The sequence below is a fragment of the Andrographis paniculata genome, unplaced genomic scaffold (genome assembly GCF_009805555.1).
Source record: "Andrographis paniculata isolate CXL003 unplaced genomic scaffold, ASM980555v1 Contig35END, whole genome shotgun sequence".
Taxonomy (NCBI): Eukaryota; Viridiplantae; Streptophyta; class Magnoliopsida; order Lamiales; family Acanthaceae; genus Andrographis; species Andrographis paniculata.
Window position 1 is genome coordinate 5,398,735 of NW_026137568.1, and position 22,322 is coordinate 5,421,056.

The 22,322-nt window shown below is 32.5% G+C and overlaps 1 protein-coding gene across 1 annotated transcript; it reads left to right on the forward strand.

Annotated features, from left to right (window-relative positions):
* The first annotated feature begins 20,300 nt into the window (after positions 1-20,300).
* Positions 20,301-22,006, forward strand: LOC127249283 (UDP-glycosyltransferase 75C1-like). Its single transcript, XM_051272018.1, has one exon. The coding sequence runs from the start codon at positions 20,462-20,464 to the stop codon at positions 21,851-21,853; it is 1,392 nt and encodes a 463-aa protein (XP_051127975.1). The 5' UTR covers positions 20,301-20,461; the 3' UTR covers positions 21,854-22,006.
* Positions 22,007-22,322: the final 316 nt, after the last annotated feature.

Consider the following 22,322-nt stretch of genomic DNA (forward strand, 5'->3'; position numbering starts at 1 on the left):
GTGGTTTGTGTGTTACTTAAGTTATGGTGCATGTTTTGTGTTTTTTATTCACACATTTGAACCTGTTCGTGTGGAGAAGGAAGTCAATATATACAATATATATATGATGGCAGATGTTACCAATCGTTTTGTCTGATTTTAGGGGTGTTAACTCTCCCCCCAGAAACTGAATTTTTTTTTTTTTGTCTGATGCGTCTTAGAGTAAATTGGATGAGCCTCTTTGGTGGATAAAAGTTTTGAGGAACGGGTTTTTATTGATTTAGTTAGTTAGTTTGTCTGTCTATTAATATTTAGAGGTTGGTTCTGGCTTCAATTTCAATTGATATTGAATGCTGAATTGACAAATGAGTGACTACATTTAAGTGATTTAGCTACCTGCTCCTTCCTTAAAGTTTCTGTTTGTTCTTCTCCATGGAGAGTAAATTAATGAAGTTCTTCCACAATCTGATCTGGTGTACATGTTGATCTGCACTAGTTTCCCATGATCTTGGTTGCAAATTTTGTTGAATAAAAGTATCGACAGCATTCATGGGTTTGCCTGTTGCAAGTGAAGATTACTAGACCAATTGAGTTGTTTTTGTTTTTTCAGTTCCTAGAAATTTCAGGTTGCTGGAGGAGCTTGAACGTGGGGAGAAGGGAATTGGGGATGGCACTGTCAGCTATGGAATGGATGATGCCGATGATATTTACATGCGTTCCTGGACTGGCACAATCATTGATCCACATAACGTGAGCATTACCACCTCTTTTTATAATTCATCATTGTGAAGGGTGATAATTAAGTTTGAATTTGTTTCCTTTGTTCCAATATTGTCTTGCCTTAACCACTAAAAAACATAAAAATCAAAATTAATATGTGGGGTTTAGATTGTTATCAACACTTCATCCCCTGTTACCAACATAAGAAATTTCAAGCTACAAGCTAGGACACACACAACAAGGTTTGAATTTCTTCGTGCAACTAACTCCCGGGAGTGAATGAGATCTAAAGCAACAGTGGATGAGGTATGTAATCCGACAGCCATCTTTGCCACCCAATTCATGTAAGAATCGCCGCTTGCCCGAGAACCTATCCTCGGTGCCCCAAATTAATTTTCAACCTGTCGAAGAAGAGTCAAATTATTGCATGATTTAAACTTAAGGTTGATCGAGACCAGAGCTTATGATGCACGAACCTGAGATATTATAACAAGCCCCATGTGAAGCAAACAGATTTTCATCTATTAACACGCTGACTGATCTTGCACCCTTGACGGTGACGACAGCACCGTCGGCTAATATCACTTTTTTCAACACACCAGTGTCGACATCATGTTGTGGACAACTTTCAGAATTAGAAATATCATCAGTCTACATTATTATATCGTAATACTGAAAGAGAGTAATTAGCACAATGTACGGTTTGATAAGAAGGATCAAGAATAGATCATTGAAGAAGTTACTGATTGTTGTTTAAAATTTGGTGTTTTTGAATTCCATTTGTAGAAGTCTAACTTCAAAGTTGATTCACAATACGAACTGTAGAAAATTTGATTCCATTTTGCAGGAAACAAAAGGATTAGCAGAGAGAAGAAACTTACAGGTAAAGAGATTTTCATGTCCTTGGCATCTTGAATCCAAAGCTCCATAGGACCTGCCAATTGAAAAGGTGCAAGAACAGGCATCTGATCATCATTTGTTTTCTCTCTATCAATCGATTTTTATTACTTTGCTTGATAGGATCCTTTGTTCGGAAAATAGGCAAATTGACATACTCCCAACGTTTTATATCTTCCAGGAGCTTGAATGGCATGACTTTGTTATCAATCTCCACATAAAATTCATATGCTACCGATTTCCCCACCTGAGCATCTCTCAAATCGAAGCCTGATATCTTAAAATCATCTGCTTGCAATATTAATCCCTTCACAATCGCTTCCTTCAGATCCTATAAATGCAGGCATACAAAACAACAAGTTAAAATCCAGTTCAGATACGTTATAAGATCTTCCCTTCATAGGAACTCAATAGCACCGTGAAATTAACAAACCAAATCCCGAAAATTAGCAAACAGATTTTCACCTATTAATAAGCTGACGATTTTATGTAGAAACTGCTCCATTGCCGCCTATTCTCCATTGCCTCGAACACATTCAAGCAATCCTGGTTTGTTGGCAATCAGCAATCAAGATCTGATGAAAGGCTGGTTGTTCTGCTGCTAATGCTGCCACAACTTTCTTATCACGATCATGTGTGTTTTCAGAAATTCTTTATTCAGTTGCGGCTCCATCAGGCACATCCTCAGTTACACACCATCCCAAATTACAATATATCCATTTATAATAATAGTAATACAATATATCACAATTAGAAACAACTAATACAACTTGTCCATTTAAAAAATAACCGGTAGAAACTACAAACGGTTGAAAAATCACAACTTCCGCCTTGATCTTCGTCTAATTATATTCTCTTTACAGTTTCGTTTCCTCATATGTTTATTTTGTTCATTGTAAATTCTAAACCTGTCCAACAGATTAGATTTCTTTTCATTAGCATCTTGCAAAAGTAACTCCGCACATACCTTTGCTCTTTTTGCATTCAAATTATTCACATCTTTGAATTGCTCCAAAACACTATTTGCGATATGGCCATTGAAGTAATCCATGTATAAAACCACCATTACACCGCAAGAACGGGTATCTGGCTGTGGGATATGACTAGGAAAAACAAATTCAAAACTTCCTTCGCACCTGTACTACACAACAAGGATTGTTATTTCGTTATAAAAAATTCTTAAGAAAAATATATTCAAGACTTCCATTCCTACCTGTCATTAGCTGAATGATGTCGAACAATAGTCCTAAAATAATACCACAACACTTTCATTGTTGGCTTGTCTGTAATCCAACCTTCTTTGGGGTTAAGTGAATTGAAATACCAAATTTTATGTCTTGGTATATCAATACAAAAGAGCACCCAATGTTCATGTCGGAAGTGAGGGAAGAAAAACTACAAAAATCAATAAATAAACAAAAATAAGCCATTGAAGATCAACCAAAATAAAAAAGTCACTTTCATATCAATGAATGACACTTCAACATCATATCTAAGTAACGTAAACTAGTTTTGTTAACGAAATAACATATCAACAACAAACCAAACTATCAGATAACAAGGCTGTTATGTCAGATATCAAATAATACAACATTTTCCACAATTTCAGATCAATGAATGACATCTCAACATCAAACTTTAGTAATGCAAACTAATATCGACAAAGTAACATATCGACAACAAACTAATACTTTCAAATAACAAAACTATTATATCAAATGTCAAATAGCAAAACATTCTATATAAAATAAATACAATCTCGTTTACTTACATAATCAGCTGAAAATGCGCACTTCCAATTTTTTCCAAGATAATTTTTTTTTAAGTACGGAGTCCATGATGAAATGATTGCATCTTTATCCGACTCTGGACGTTTATTTTGTACTTCATGTAGTGTAATTGACTGTTGATAATTAAAATATAAATATGTCAATAAAAAAGAAACATATAGTAATATAAATTATAAATATATTAAACTAAATAATTCATACCGCCAATATACTTGGAAAGAAAAAACGAGTCATTGGCTTCTTATCTGTGTTTGCCCTTTCAAATTCTCTGCGATTAAGAAAATGAGCATAACAATCAATTGCAGTGTCTATAATATATCGCTCAGGTGCTAAGCTTTGTATTTCTTCGATCCGCATGTAGCTATTTCCATCAGACACAATTGTTTCACCATAAGCTTCACGATCGGATATAACCCATATCCAACTCACTACTGACTCCTCAATATTAGTGAGATGACAAGCTTTTTGGACACTTTTAACAGCAAGATAATATGGTGATCTAAACACCCTTGAAGCAATAAATTGCCTTTGCTGCATTGTGTCGATTGGCGATTCAACACCCTAAACAAAAAATAATAAGAATAATAATAAACGTCATTGCATAATGAAAAAATATATATTATAAACATGCAAAATCACATACAATGTAGTCTTCTTCGTCAAAGTTTTGATTCTTAAATTGAAGTCTAAGTTGCTCTTCAGTAGCACTAAATGGACCAAGAGTAGCAGCTACAACATCCTCTTGACATTCATCGTATGTCTAGAAAAAAAGAAAACAGTTATGAAAAACATTTTAAAATATACTACAAAGTAATGCAATCATATATAATGCATTACCTTTTCATTTTCGAGTGTAGGATCAACAATGTTTTTTTCACCAGACGATTGACTCAACCCCAATGAAAAACTTGGTCCAGCAATATTCTAGAAAATAAACAATACATAATATCAACAAACAATATTTACATAATAACAAAATACAACATTATATTTGTTCATTTACCATATTGTTCATAGGAATCTCCATGTCACCCATTGAAGATAGAACAACAGTTTTTTTGCAAGGAATCTACAAATATATTGGATGGTCGGTAATTATTATTTCACATAATAGACTTCTTGTTCCATATAACAAACATAAAAATACAAATAATAATAATATCCAAACTAATAAACAAATACCACAAATCAGATAACAAAATTATATTTACATAATAACAAAATATAACAAAAAATTATATTTTATCATTTACCATATCCATAGGAATCTCCATATCATTTTTTGAATATAGAATATACAACAAATGATTTTGGAGTAAAGATCGTTCTTAAATATCATAGTTTCAAAAAATAGTGCATACATGCATAATATACCTTTTATCGGACATCAAATAATAGTATCTAAACCCTAATTAATAAATTTTAATTATATAAAAAAACCTAAATGTCATATAGCAAACTTATTATTCCATATAACAGACTTATTGTTCCACATAACAAACCTAAAAATACAACTTATAACAATATCAAAAATAATAAACAAATATCACAAATCGGATAACAAAACCTCATTGTAGGTTGAACTATCTGTATCAGTGGATGCCTCATCAACTGTAGCTTTGCAAGGAGTCTACAATAAAAATATCAGTAAGTATATAAAAAATAAAACAATATAATATTAAATTTCATTCAATATAAATTACCTTTTCCGCATGATCATCTTTTTGTTGATTTTTCTTAGCCAATGCTTCATTTTCCAATATATCAGCAACAAGAGAATACAATTCATCCTCAATTTCTACAATCTCTTGCCTAACAGCTAAAAGTTTCTCATTTAATTCATTTGCTTCACATTTTAAGGTATCCAACTTCAAAATCAATGCTTCTTTCTTGCGCTCATAGGCTTGTTTTGAATTTTCCACATTATCGCCTGAGCGAAAAGCACTTTCATTTTCCTTAAAAATAAAAATACTGTATTAGTTCTTAACATAGTAGAACCCCTATCTTTTAATTTTCTACTGCAAAAATATATACTTAGACTTCATATGGCAGAGAAAAAACAATAATGTTCTCTACACAAAATCAGCTCAAAATAAACTTTAGGTATTAAATGTAAGGAATCAAAATATACCATTTGGAATTTTACAAGTCCATCACCGTATATATAATATGTAACATATACTTTACAATATAGTATGTAACACATACCTTATTTTCCTCAGCTAATTTATTTTGAGTTTCACTTGGAAGCTCCCCAAAACGTTGAGTCACATCAGCCAAGCGCATCTGTCTCTTAAAAGAGCAAGTAAAGCTCCTAGTCCCCAAATTTTTACGATCGATTAAATCGTAAAATAAATGCTGAAAATAACAAAAAGATTAGAGAAAAATACAAAAATATGTATGTACATACTATATTTACACATTTCAAACACTTACCATAAGACAATGCATATCTCATGTCGGTCTACAAGTCGGTTTTTTGTTATCCACCAATTTACACTTAAAATTGTGAATTGAATCAACCAATTTGTCTTTTATAAAAGCAGCCCAATTATATCTTAAAGCATCCTCAGGAGATACAAGGAACCTCAAGAATCGATTATTGATACATGGAGATGTTGATGGAATTAATAACGTCGACAAAGAATATAGGACATAAAATCTCCAAAAGTCAACAGGACGGTGCAATCTAGAAGATTGTAATATCTCTGATAACCAACAATTTTGGACTACCGTCGAATTTCTTGTATCAAGCTCAAAGCGTTGGCTAATTTCATGAATTTCACTATAATATTTTGAAGGCTTTACTAAAGATATGATACTTTTCCCAAATCCATGCGGAAGTCCATATACTCGAGCAACGTTATCATCGGTAATATACCATTCCGTCCCATCTTAAAAAACAAAACACTTTTTCTCGGTGTCCCAATTTCTCATTAACTGAAGCAGTGGCTCACTATTTATTTTTGTTTTCCTAACATATAGAAGACCCTCAAAACATGACTTCTCAATATAGGATCTAAACACTTCTTTATTTTCAGACTCTAGCAGCTTATTCAATTTTGCTATTTTACTCGGGATGGAATACATCTGAACATGTTTAGCCATTTCTCCCCTGTAAAAATACAAAATTAAACATAACACAATCAATATAAATATACCACAATTTTAAAAATACAATATCATTATGTATGTGGCTTTTCACTACCATTAAGATGAAATTGTAAAGCTAGAAATGAAATAAGATGAACTACTTAAGTGAGAATTAAGAAAGTTGCATCTCAGTGCCAAGACAACAATTCTCAATCAGTTGTTGTTGCTGTCGACAAGGGAAATCAGTCATGGAATCTGAGCCAACATCATGCAACACTTCCAGGAACACATACCTTCACGTTTTAATTTACATGGATTACGCGAGGAACAAATAGTCGTGGAACTTTGAAATTGGATTTGCTTAACTTGCTACTTGTTATGTTGAGATAGTAATTTTCAAGCTGCATCTAATTGCACATCATTGGGTTCGCTGCAGTCTTTTTAGGCTCTGTATCAGCCACTTCATTAGAGATGGATTTAGCAGAAGGAATTTCCTTGCAGCCTCCCCCCATTCACCAAAATCATGCAGCAGGATTTCCATTAGTGTACTATTATCATCCTCATTCAGTGACTCGCAAAGAACATTCTTGTTCTCACTTTGTGACATATCTGTACCATCTACTTCTAACATGGGTAAGACTAGCTGTATCAGAATCGACAATATTTACAACATCAACATTACCAATAATGCTTCCTCCAGAGTTAGTCATTGTATCCTCTTGAAGATAAATCTTTGGTTGTGGAAAAGAATGCACCATTCCTTCAGCTTCTGTAGTTCTCAGTATATGTGGAAAACTTCCATGTAACAATAAATCAAATTTACACATTTTTCCTCCAAACAACCAACCCCACTTGTACATTCATTATTCTCAACCTCATAAGCTAACTTCCCAGAATTCAACTTTGGAAACACTGAAGTTCCAAACGTTACCAGTACCACCCAATAGTAATGTCCACTATCAAAATTCTTTACTTAATGAAAGCTACCTGAATAATGAACCTGTATCCATACACCATACACCCGAATACCAACTTCTTCCAACACAGCAAACTAACTATATTTTTACTTTCTTGTAGTGGGAAACCAACCCAGTAATGGGAAACCCAACGCTTCGTTGCCCTAATTCATCAAAAGGTTGAACTTATACACACACATATCATATGTAACCACATATACGACTTCTTGTATCATACTAGAGGTAAAAGAAGACCAAAAATAAAAAGGAAAAAAAGGCATCCCTTCTACATTATAGCTCCAACAACCCTAATGTAAAAATAGACAGCTATACTCGCTACTTCTTCCCTAAAGATATATTATACAAACTTAATTTGTAAATTTTGTTAAGATTGAAACACATTAGAAAACACAAGAAACACGTTATACAAATTACACAACCTGAGTTTGAGTGAGAAATTTGAATCGAAGTGTTGGAGTTCGTAGCAAGAAGATTCGAAATCAAAATGTCTATGTCACTAGAAGAACGCCGAAGAGAGTTTGATGTTGGATTCGCACCAGAAGACTTGCCGGCGGTTGAGAGAATCTGATTGGCGAGAGAATCGCTCGATTCAGCGCACAAGGAAGAAGAAAATGGCAAGAATCATTCAGCGAAGAAGACAGTAATTTAATGAAAGGACAAAAATACCCTTGACTAATTACAGCCGTTAGATTCTAATGAATGATAGAGATTAATTTCAGCATTGCTGAATTATGTTATACCATCAGCATACGATCCTCTTCCAATAAATTATCCAAAATCAAATAATATTTCATTCCAAATAATATTTTGGGATAACAAAATGTCCACTAAAAAAGTGTCGACCTAGCAAAAATAGGAATTTTACTTAATCGATACTTTTGTAACCGAACATGATCAACTTTCATACGAACAAATGATATTCTTCTCACGACCTGCTCCTAATGCTGCAATGGTTCGAAAGGCGTGCTGCTACCGATCTCCATTGTCTTTCGCCACCGACTTTTTGGTCGTCGAAACTCGTCAATCATCATTTCAAGCTTCTTGTTTGCTCCATTGAATGGACTATCTTCATAAGTGTTGCAAATAGCCATCAAAGCTCCGAGACATGACAATCATATCGTCGATATAGACTTCCATGAATGTACCTACCAAACCGTGAAGAATAGCATTCGTAGTGAGTTGATAGGTCGCTCCATGTCATGGCGTCGGTAAGTATATTGACTATCGTAATTATATACTCATCTTTAAGAGTTGTGAAGTTAAGGTTTTTGAGATCAATGTACATGCACAACCTCTCCTTCTTTCTCATAACTAGAATGACATTGGAAATCCACTCGGGGGAGCGGCAAGTGCGTATGAAATTAGCTCGCAACAGCCTTTCTATTTCTTCCTTAATTTTTTGGAGGATATCTTGATTAAACTTCTTTGGAGACTGCTTGTGAGGTCTAAAATTAGGCTTCGACGGCAATCGATGTTTGACAAGGTTTCGGGCCAAACCGGGTATCTCGTCATAATCCCATGTAAAACAGTCCCTAAACTCCTTATTAATTCGACAAGGAAATTTTAGAAGCAACATCCAATAAGGCACTGATCGAGGTCTTCCTAAGTTTTTCCTCACTTTCTAAATTAATTTCGTCGAATGGATCTTGCGCTTCAAACGTCGGCACGGTCCGGCGAACTAGGCTACGGTACTGCTCGTCCTCTTCTAATTCAATATGTCTTTGTACCATGGACTGATCCTCCCCAAAGTCATATGTTCCTGCCTCACTACCAGACAAAGATGTTTGGGTCAATTCAAGAATCGATCCCATCATAAACCTCCTCGTTTCCAGGCCGTGACTCGGCCTTAGAGTGAACTTCAAAACCTCTCGACGTGAAGTTGTATTCTTCCCATAATTCAGCTCCTTGTAATATCATGAACAAATGAAATACTTGTAGAGAGTAGAAAATTGCTTCTAACGCATGTACTTCTATCAAAGGATCGGACTCCACTTCCACAACTTCGACATGATTTCCTTTGCAAAATACTACACACCAGTGCAAAGTCGATGGATCGGACTGAGGGGTATGAATCTAATCTCGTCCAAGGATCGCGGAATAAGTAGTCTTTCCTTCAATGAAAAATAAAGCCATTGAATATTTCCATGATCCTACAGCTACTTTGGCAATCAAAATGATGGCGGCTTTGTGCGCATTGCCAGTGAAGTCGGTAGTGTGCATTCCGGTCGGCACGAAGTCATTGTGATTCTTTCCAATCTCTCGCAATGTTGTTAATTTCATTATATTAACTAATGCTCCACCATCAACTAACACCTTGATGATCCGACACCTATCAAGCGCTACTGTGAGAAATAAAGGCTTTAAATGATGTGTTTCATTCTCCGTAGGTTTCCAAAAAATTATGGATTCAGATGGAGCAACTTCTTTTGGAAATAACAGAGCTATCACTTTCTACCCAAATATCTCATTGTAACGTATGGGGCTGATCATTGAGGAGTGGCAAATTCGGCGGGTAAAAAACCGATAGCATTTATCGCAAAATTATTTTGGGATCGAAGTGCATGGTAAAAAGCCTCGTCTGAAACAATAACATCAAAACTTGCTTCAGAAAAATCATCCTCGTCAGAAGCGTTGCTTCTCAGTTCTTCCTCCAACTCCTCTGAAGCAAACGTAATCATTGGCGCTTTGACTTTATCCTCATTCGTCGTCGTTTGCAAGGTGTTGACTTGAGCCTGGTGGATCGGCTTCCACTCTTTATGCCCCAATTGGTTGTAACTATAAATTGGTAGGAGGAGTTTTCTTCTGCTGGGCGTCGGGTTGAGGATCGATGTCACTTGTGGCAGCTTGCATAATGTTGTCCTGCTATTTTGATCTCCACTCTTTTTGGTTATTTAGTTGATGTCGAAGATTTTTGAACTGAACAAATTGCTCGGTGATTGTTCTGCAATCTGTGTTTCATGTTTGGATTCTTGGCTATTCTTGAAACTCATCGGATCACTCGACACATGGCTTTGCAAGTTTATGAATGTAGAGAACACGACGTGTCCCACTGGGCGTGCCTATCTGTTGTCGCAGCTTATCGGGACGAGTCTGTCGAAATTCTAGTAGGTTCTCCGACTTTCTAAAAAAAGAATCCGGAACTGTGTTCGCAAAAATAATAAATCAAAAATGAGAAAAATGAGACAACTATAAATGAGAAGAAAGCAAGGAAATAAAGAAAGATGAAAAAAAAATTAAAGAAAGAAAAACAAAACAAAAGTAAAAAGAACAGTAAATTGGAGGGAAAGATAATAAATTACATAAAAAAATAAAATTTATGTGAGAAAAGAGAGGATGTAGAGAGAGAGGTTGGACATAGTCTCTTTACCTTTATTTATACTACTATCTACGAAATTTTGATTTGGTTAAGATTTTACTTTATCCAAATCTATTAATATTTTAATAAATTATCCAAAATCAAATAATATTTTATCCCAAATAATATTTTTGATAATAGTATTATTTAAAATACTTTATTTTTATGATGAAATAATAGAATAAATATTAAAATATTTTTATTCTAAATTTTTAATATTTAATATTTTATGTACTAAAATTATTTTTAAAGTAATTATTCTAATTTTTTAATTTTAACACACACACTCATACCCCAACAGTAATTTCACCCTAACATATCCAGCACGCACCCACCCAGCATCCAACTCTATCACCGCTTGATCTACAAGAATTTGACAAAATAATTATTATAAATCAATATGTGCAATTAGATAATAAAAAAATAAATTAATTTTATTAATTTAAATGAAATTAACACAATAAAAACTACAAGAAAATATTATTTTTGTAACAAGGTTTTTTTTTCCTAAATTTACTATTTCCGTTACTAATGACATTAGAAACGGAATCAGTGATAAAATTACATTAGCTACGTGAACTTTAGAAACGGAATTCCGTTATAAATATACTATATTTTTGTAGTGAAATCGTAATTATAAAAATTTAAAATAAACAATACATCAAATATTTCGAATTTAGTTGTTGGTAGAAATGATTCGTTATAACATACCAAAATTTATATAGCATATCGTATACCGTATCAATTTTTTTTTGATATGTTGCCTTCCCGATATTATATCAATAATTTGGTATACAAAATTTACGAATGAAAAAATACCGTATTAACGAAACAACGAGTATAATGTATAAAAATTACCAAAAATTCTAAAATTTCAGTATGATATTATATCATACCAAACTTTTTTGATATTGTAACAACATACAAAATAAAAATTTTCAGTATTTCAGGGGGCGGCAAAGTGGCTTTGTTGCCAATCCGTTAGGAACCGCAGATTTTTTGGTACATCATATCTATACATTTACAATTCATGTCATAGTATTGATACTCTTGAAAGGTGTTCTATTTGCTCGTGCTCCCGTTTAATACCGGATAAAGCAAATTTTGGTTTTCGTTTGCCTTATATACTAAAATGTTGGTACAATGTAATACTTAAATATTTTATTGCAATTTATCGCAAGTGTACGATATTGCATCAAGTAATAAATCGGTAAGTATACCGAGTCGAATCCACTGGGGATTAAATATATTCATTCATATTCTGAAAATTTTATATCATTTAAAGATTAATTCAATTGAGTTAAAATGAATAAATATCGATTTCACAATTTTAATTTCTAAATTACAGAAATTTAATATAAGCAACTAAATTCTATTGATCAAAGATTGCATAACCTGCTATATATGATTTAATGATTCAGATTCAATAAATTTTAATGTCATTATGAAACTTCAGATTCAACATAGTTTATGCATTCTCATCTCCCGACATGAAAGCAATTCAAGTCAAACGCTTATAAGTTTGCAGCATTCCCATAAATGATACTAGTTATACGATAATTAATTGTTCATTTAACTTGGGAATAAAACCATTAAAACTTATGAATTACATCCAACCAATTCATCATTCTATCCGGAGTAAAATTAAACATATTCAGGAAATTAATACATATTAGGAATATTAAAGAAAATTTAGCAACCTGGATTAAAAATTAAAATTCATATTAATCACACCAATTTAATATTCTCTTATTCATGAATATAATTTCTTAATTGTGTTCTCTATCTTTCCCAAGATCATGAGAAACACTATTAAGAATAACGAATAGAAATAGTCTCCCGACAAATTCCCATTATTAATATTTTCATATAAAACCGAATACTTTTCCAAATCGTACTCATATCCTTAAATATGTTGTGTTTCCCAACAATCATCACATCAATTAAATGTACGCAGAAATTTAAATTTTAATTCAAGAACAAAATAAATATTAAGATTTCATAAATTAATATCACTACTTCCTGGATGTTAATAACAATTTCATACTTCAAGATCCAATCCAACTCCCGTCTTTGATTTTAGGATGAATTATATATATAGATTCAATCCGGTCGCCAAACTTTAATTCCTAAACTAAAACTAATGTAGCAATCTTTGAACAGAACTTCTTAATCTAGGGCAAGAAAAGAAAAGAACACTATGTACAAGGATGAAGAGAAGTACTGCGTGTGCGTCCAGACGAGAGATTCTCTGAATTCAACTTTTTTATTTTTTTTTTATTTTCTTCTCTTCCTTTCCGTTAAATCGATCCACTTCTTTTTCCCTTAGCACAACGTTGCTCTGAAGAATCGCGTCTTTAATTTTCCAACTTCTTCACCAGACTGTGCGCAGAGACTATCCACACTAAATCCATTATTATTATTATTATTATTATTATTATTATTATTATTATTATTATTATTATTATTATTATTATTATTATTATGTCCGGCCTGCTGCACATTGCTTATCTTCTTTTAAATCTTACACTCTCATCACGTTATCTCCGTCTTTGTTATTTTTTCAACCTGAAACATATGTCCCAAACCTCATAAATTTTCTATACATAAATCGAGACATAGCAAAGGTTTTAATATAAAAGATTTTAATATAAAAGACATCCGTGGTCAAATATATGCATAATTAACTAAATATTCTACAAACTATGATATTAAACTTAAATTAAAAAAAATAAGCTAAAAATATAATATATTTACATAAATAAAAGAAATTAAGCCTGAAGACATACTTTTCAATGTAGATGACGACTAAAAGATAGCGTCCAATGGATGCTATCACGGTGTCAATAAACAAATCAAAAAATTTGGTACCGTATACAGTATAAGTCGATATTTTTGATGTACCGTACCCAATCATTTCTAATATAATTGCATATACGATATAAAAATATAATATTTTACACCAAAATATTAAAATGACAAATAATCTTATAATTTTGTATGATAAATAGATTTTGTTTTTATATCTTTTTTCACAAAGAAAACATAAATTAAAGATCAAATTCCACTGTTAACTAATTTTCCAATCATATATATTATCAAACATAAATATTTTTATAGTACATTAAAAACTAATTTAAGATTTAAAAATTTAGATAAATATCTCTAAAATTTTAGTGCAATATTCAAATTTACAATCAAATAAATAGTAAAGTTAAAAATATTAGTAATTTAATTTAATATAGTTAAAGTTTAATTTAAATTATTATTTACTAATTATTACTCACTCATTCCTAATTTAAAATATATTTTTTTTTACCATTTTCTTCTATATCACTTCAAAGTATCATTTTTATATTTTAGAGCAAGTAATTATACACTAATATCAAAATATCCTTAACTTTTACTTAATTTATAAACATACATTTACATATACAATTACTTTATATATATATAAAATCAATGGACAAAAATATCAAAAATTCTTACACACTTTCACTAACCAATAAAATATTATTATTTTTTAATTTATTACAAAATTCCAAAATGCTCTATTGATTTGGAACCGAGAGAGTATTATATTAAGAAAGTGAATTAATTTGTTACACGGTTGAGGGAAAAAAAAAAAGATGAACTAGTAATTAGATTAATTAATATTTTTATTTTATTTTATGTTTGTTAATTATTACTAAATAGAAAAGGCGAACTAATTTGGTAAGAACGTAAAAATGAAAAAGAATCAATTTTGCGAAACGAGGGAGTATAATAAAACTAATTACAATATAATAAGAATAATTATAAAGTAGTATTAAATAAATAATTATTTAAAATTAGAAAAATTATAATTTACTGAATTATAAAATAGTATTAAATAAATAATTAATGTAACTAAGAGATAATTGGATTTAAATACCCATCCTATTTTTTACCTTTAAATTCAATCCTGATTTATAATGTTAGAATATTGCACTCCATCCTTTATGAAAATGATTGAAATTTGCTCCCGACCTTTCACTCATTTCCATTTATTCCCTTATATAACCCTAAATCCCTAATTCCTTTTATACCCTTCTTTCAACTTGCAATTGATTGAAATTGATTCGGTTTATTTCTGCACAAGAGAAAGACTTTACAACATCGTATTTCTGGTGATCCAAACTGGTAATAGGCTATTGATTTCGATAAAATTTTGGTGGCGACCCAAAGTAGTGAATGAAGTGGTGAAGTCGAGTCTTCCATCATCGGCGGGCGTTTGCTTACAGTAAGTATTTGTAGATAGACAAATTTGAAAAACAAATATAAAGGATGTGTATCTATTGCTGTAGAAAGTGATGGCAACGAGGGCGTGTTTGCTTTAGCATCTTCCGGTAAGTATTTTCTTAATGCTTTGAAGATCGTTGTCTTGTTACGAAGATTTTGATTGCAATGGTTGCTAATTTTACATTCATTGTGATTATTTTTTAGAAAATTATGTATAAGGGAAAATCTTAATGGGTGTTGTTGTGATTTTATGCTAGTATCAAGAGGAATTCCTATGAAATATTTTTTCTGGGGTAGTAGCCTTACATTTATAAATCTTATACCCGTGTTATGTAATATTGTATGCTATTTTTGTTTGCAAATACTTCGGTATTGTTGAGGTATACTATGACCAATCATCGATGTATTTTACTATTTTTTTCATGTACTTTATAGTTGATAATATTAAAATCTTATTACTACAAATCGGTTTCCACTTAAAATAATAAAAATTAGTAATATGTTTGCTAGAAGTTGGAGTATGTCATGTTGACGGTCGTATTGATTGGAAATAGTATATTTTTTTTTCGAATAGGCACTTGGGACTCCTAAAGTCCATTTCTACCGTATTTTCCAGAGCCCACCGGCCACCACACATACTGTTTTTGGCACCTAATAGACAACTTTCACACCCAGGTGTGTGTAGAAGAATATATTTGTACTTTCTTAGCATGCGTATCTTATTTCAGCCTTTAAGCTTTGATATATACTTTTAGATTTATTTCAATTTTGTCTCAATTCAATATTAATTTGGGTTCTATTCAAATTTTCTTTTGCTAATTACTTTCGATTTCATTTTACCAGGTTTGTTCCATAAAGTTTATCGATTCAGGATAAAAGAATGAACAAGATGGAATGGTCATCTCTAGGTGGACTAAACCCGTGGCAGTGGAATAAAACAACAAAACATTTATCGATAATGGTACAAGCACTTTGTTTTTGATATAGGATCCCTGTAATCATACCCGTTTTATATAATATTATAATTCCTTTTCTTTGTAAATACCCTGGTATTGTTGAAGTATACTTTTGATAGTATTAAAATCTTATTGCCGCACAACGTTGTTTGTCTAAAATGATGAGAATTAAAAATAATTTTGCTGAAAATGGGAGGAAATTTATTCTTGAAACAAGAAAGAAAATTGACATTCATTTTATTTTTGATAGATTGTATACTAAACACAAATATTTGTATGAATTCACTATTTAATGATTTTAAAATTATACAATATTTACTTGTATTTTTACCAGGTATATACAACTCTTTTACATGAGTATACTTGTGGTAAATTGTGGGATATTGATATATTACAAGAGATTTTACAGTCCAAAATAAAAAAAAAAACAAACAAACGTATGTGAAATAATCGCTGCAATATATTAAAAATTATTGTGGGTAATGAAATATAATCATGACTATATTTCATTTTACATGGATATTTTATTATAAAATCCAAATGGCGTTTGGTATCCTTTTTGTCCCTCATGTAATCGTATCTGTATTTCATGACCTATAGAAAACTCCACTCGTTTACCTGAATTAACATTAACATAAAATTTATTGATGAGTATTTAAACATTTATATGAAGTTATGACAATGGTTTTAAGAGTATGAATTTACATACTTGGGGTATATTGAATATGATCAGAAGTGTACTTGTCTAATAAACAAACATTATCGTTGCGTATAAAAGTATTTATATGCCCACGTGGGTATTAACTTGATAAACACGGGTATTTAAGTGTCTAACAAAAATATTTAATTGATTTTAGCTAGATTAGACGGCTATGAGTTGAATATATCATTGTCATTTCGTTGAATATTGATGTCTATCAATCAATACTATTGAAACAATCTGAAACGACTTATAGGATCACTTAACTATGTATTCAAGGATGAATGAGAACATTACTTAAGATAAGTATGACACAACATATCATGTAGTGAACTATAATAATAGATATTTTGGAGTTAATATATAACTCATGATGTATGATATTATTTATATTATGATTGTCCGTGCAAGCATTTTCGAAAGTTGGAAAAAGCTTTTAACAAGAAGAAATATGTTAAAAGATATATGAAGTAATGTTATGCATGTGACATATTGTACCTTCTCAAAATATGAAGAACACATTACTTATTCATGTATACATTGAATGTGTCTACTAGTGTTTTCAAAATAATTATGTGAGTACATATATTCTCATTATACTTAGAATATGTATAAAGTTATATATAAAGATTATTTTTCACTACGAGTACATTCAATCAATTCAGAAGTATTTAATTTAGTAAAATAAAAGAACACATATCATCATTGAGGGTATGTGACTTAAACTTAAGGGTTTTTCGACACTCAACCTTGAAATTTTGCAAATCAAGTATATTAATTACTTATGTAGGTACACATTTTCTTCTTGTATATATGCTCACATGATCCGTGTGTACAACTTATGAACATGAGTACATATTAGAAATTTTGGAATACTATTATGTATACCGACGTATACATTACAAAAATTCAATTACAAATCTAGAATAATCAAACGGCTAAGTATCCCAATTTGGAATAATCAAACGGCTAAGTATCACAATTTGGCAGTCACTGCTACAAATCTCAGCTATTCCCTAATTTATAACAAATAACATACAAGTCATACGAAGTTTTTGCTTTTACTTTCTAGTACCTACTTCAAGATTGATATACTACTGAAAATTCTTGTTTATACTACGTAGAGGGGTACATAAAAAAATTAATTAATATAATATAAATAATAAAAATATTATAATACAATTACTACGAACAATGATGCATTATCCACAATTATATATAATCTAAGTACTTTAGAGAATTCTTCAAGAGAAAGTTTTAATTCAATTTCCTCTCTATTCTAAATGATCGGGATTCAATGTAAAACATATTGACGATTCCCCACAACCGATGCCAAGATAGCTTCATTTTTGGACAATCAAGAAAATATCCAAACGGGATGCGTTGCAAAACTTTCAATTGTTTCTTGTTCATCCCAACTTCTAAGTTTAGCCATTTCTGTATAGAAAAAAAGTAGAACAAATATGGAGGTAAGCCTTTTGTATTCTTTTTCGGGTATGCAATCATTTAAAACAAATAGATGTTTTCATGAGTATACACAACACTGAATAAGCATAACTGCGAAGGTAAGTAATATTCTTAAATAAGCATGTAAATTAAAGCTCAGGGTACACCAAATGCAATTAAATGTATTCACGAACAATAACAAAGTTTTCACTAATTGACAAAATAAATACATATACAACCAACACCATGATAGAGATAGCGTCAAACACTTTTGGTACTTAAAAAATCACTCTGCAAGAGAAAATTATGCCTACAATATTTGAAGAAAATAACGAACTCCGCCCACCTCACACCCCAATCATTTTACTACAAATATAAATGTATAAAAATATAAATGAAAGTACTTCTATACTCAAAAAATCATTTACAATTTAAAATATATCAAAAAATAATTCATATTAGATCCGATGGTGTGATACAATGCAAAAAATAAAATGTCCCAGCATGAAGGCTTGTACAAACCCAACTGAGACACAAAAAGAACATATTAAAGCACACTACGAACTAAAAAATCCAAAATTAAAATATTGATTCTTCTAAAAATATAAAATTTAACTTAATTTTTCGAACTCCATTTTTGAGAAACCTTTTCGACATTTTGAGTAGAATTTGAGATTTTGACGCTGAGTGATACTTCCAGTGGTGTCCATAAAATATTTCGAGTAGGATTTGAGATTTTCAACATTTCAAGGATGATTTTGAAATCCAATTGTTTTTGTGAGAGGTTCGACGGAGATGATTTATGCAGAGTGCTTCGACAGTAACAGATTGAATGGAAAGAGAAATGTTTAGAAGAAATTAACTCATTTACAATATAAGATCGTTAGTTATATCTAGGTTTTTTTTTTTTTTTTTGTAATTTTTGTAACTAATCTCAGTATATAAATAAAAACTCCAAGCACATTATTTTGAAATCTTATTTGTACATTGGGATAGCTTTGGAGTACGTAAATAGATATCGTAGGTTTATATAAAATTAACCGAAGTATATAAAATATTTGTTGCATGATTTTGTGATTTTAGGGGTAAAATAGATGGTAGGGAGTGAAGTGTAAATGAAATTTAAAAAGTAGGGAGTGCAGTGCTTTGTCTTAATGCAGAGAAATTGCATTTAAATTTATTTTACATCTGAGAGATTTTAATCCAAGTTACCCCTTTAATTAAAATTAAAAAATTATAAATTATTGAATTTAATTAAAATATACTATCCTCACTCTATTTTTTGTTTGTCCTGTTTATTTATAAAAATAATTGAACTCATAACTTTACGGTAAAGTTACGGGTTCATGCTCACACCACATGTCATTCTTTAATAGCTCATTTGATCTATAATAGAGTGAGTATAATTTTTTTTTTTAAAAAAGTAAAAACAACATAAAGTATGAATGAAAAAAAAAAAAAAACAAAATGTGGGATGAAGACCGTAACATTTTTAAGGGAAAAAATTATTTTTGGTCCCAATATAATCAAAATTCATTAATTTCGGTCATAATATAACAATCTTATCAATTTTGGTCCCAATAAAACCAAAACTCATCATTTTTTGTCTCAATATAATTTTTTTTATATCAATTTTAGTCCCAATATAACCAAAACTCATCATTTTTGGTCCCAATATAATCAAACCTTATTTTTTTTTTGTCCTACCTTCAACAAACCGACGAAAATGCTAACGTGGACTTGCAAGATTGTGCAATTTCTTCAATATATAAATATAAGGCTTGATTTCTTTTCACGTCAATATTTTCTGTCGGTTTGTTGACGGTGAGACAAAAAAAGATAAAGTTTGATTATATTTAGACAAAAAATGATGAGTTTTGATTATATTGGGACTAAAATTGATAAAAATTTTATTTTGGGACCAAAAATATTGAATTTTGGTTATATTGAGACAAAAATAATGAGTTTTGGTTATATTTAGACCAAAATTAATAAATTTTTTATATTGAGACCAAAATTGATGAATTTTGATTATATTATAACCAAAAACAATTTTTTCACCATTTTTAAATTATATAAAAAATTGGTGCAAATAATTGTCTCTCTCCTCGCTATTCTATTCGTCACCTCAAACGTCATGGTTTCTAACCTCATCCTCTCATCTTATCGGATCATATCAGCTCAGCTGTCCGCTCCTACACCCTCGTCGTCCTCCTCGCAGTCTTTCCGATTCCGACCACTCGACTCAAACATCTACACATTTTATTATACTACTAAAACGCCCACCAATGGAGTTCCGCCACGTGCTCCTGATATCCTTCCCCGCACAGGGCCACATCAATCCCGCCCTTCAGTTCGCCAAGCGCCTCCTCCGCCTCGGCATCCAGGTAACTTTCGTCACCACCGTTCACGCCCGCCGCTGTATGGACAACACCGCCACCGCCGGGGCATTGCCTGACGCCCTCAATTTCGCCCTCTTCTCCGACGGATACGAAGATGGCTTCGACCGCGACTCCATTGGTTATCAGAAACACATGGCCGATCTCATAACCAATGGCTCCAAGGCTTTGAGGGACGCCGTAGCTGCCGCCGCCCGCCCCGTCACGCGCCTCGTCTACACTCTCCTCCTTCCCTGGGCCACCCAGGTGGCGCGTGAGTGCAACATCCCCTGCGCGCTGCTCTGGATTCAGCCCGCCACCGTCCTCGACCTATACTATTACTATTTTCACGGTTTCCAAGACGAGATCACCTCCAACTCCGCCGATCCCTCCTGGCGGCTTCACCTGCCCGGAGGACTTCCCCCGTTCTCAAAACGAGACCTTCCATCATTCATTCTCCCGACAACCTCGGAGAAGGATAAATTCGCGCTCGCGTTATTTAAGGAGCAGGTGGACGTGCTGGACGGCGAGGAAAGGCCGAAAGTGCTTGTCAACACATTCGACGCGCTGGAAGCAGAAGCACTCAAAGCCATCCACGGCTACGAGCAGATCGCCATCGGGCCGTTGATTCCCTCCGCCTTCTTGGACGGTCAGGATTCGACCGACAAGTCCTTCGGCTGCGATCTTTTTGAAATCAAAAGCAACAATTACTTGGAGTGGCTGAACACCCAGCCCAAATCGTCGGTTGTCTACGTGTCGTTCGGCAGTGTGATTAAGCTGACGAAGCCGCTGGTGGAGGAGATCGGAAAAGCTCTGATCGACTCCGGCCGACCATTTCTGTGGATAATCCGATCGGACGACGTGGAGGGGAATTCAATGAGTCGATTGGCGGAGCTGGAGAAGATGGGGAAGATCGTGCCGTGGTGCTCGCAGTTGGAGGTTCTGACGCATCCGTCGGTGGGATGCTTCGTGACGCACTGCGGCTGGAATTCGACGTTGGAGAGCGTGTCGTGCGGCGTTCCGGTGGTGGCGTTCCCGCAGTGGACGGATCAAGGGACGAATGCGAAGCTGATTGAGGAGGTATGGCGGACGGGCGTGCGAGTGAGGGTGGAGGAGGATGAGGAGGAGGATCGGACGGTGGAGAGCGAGGAGATAAGGAGGTGCATCGAGGCAGTGATGGACGGCGGGGATCAGAGCAGAGAGGTGCGGCGGAATGCGGAGAAGTGGAAGGGATTGGCTAGAGATGCTGTGGACGGTGTTAGCGGGTCTTCTACAAGGAATTTGGAGGCCTTTTTTGCTTAAGGTCAATAATTATTAATGGCATTCACAATAACGTGTGTGCTTTCGTGCTTTTAGTATTTCTTATACTGCAATTTAGCCTTTATTTTCCAAGGTACTTTTAGAAATTTGGCATTATCTAATTTGTTAAAAAAAATTATGGTGTCATTTTTTTTATTTTTGTCTATTCCACTTATTGAGTTATTTGTTTTTTAAAAAAAATTTATGTATTTTAATCTTATTTTAAATTTTTTAATTTATAATTTTATTAATTTTAATTAGACTAATTAATTATTTTAATTTTAATTTAAAATTAATTTTAAAATACAATAATTATTTTTATTAATATATTATCGATTATTTACTAATTATACATTTCTTAAATTTTTATATGTACAATAAAAGAAACACCGTAACGAGGACGTAAAAAATATTAAATATAATTTTTTTTCTTTATATATCTTTTCACAGCTAGTATATCAAATATTAAGAG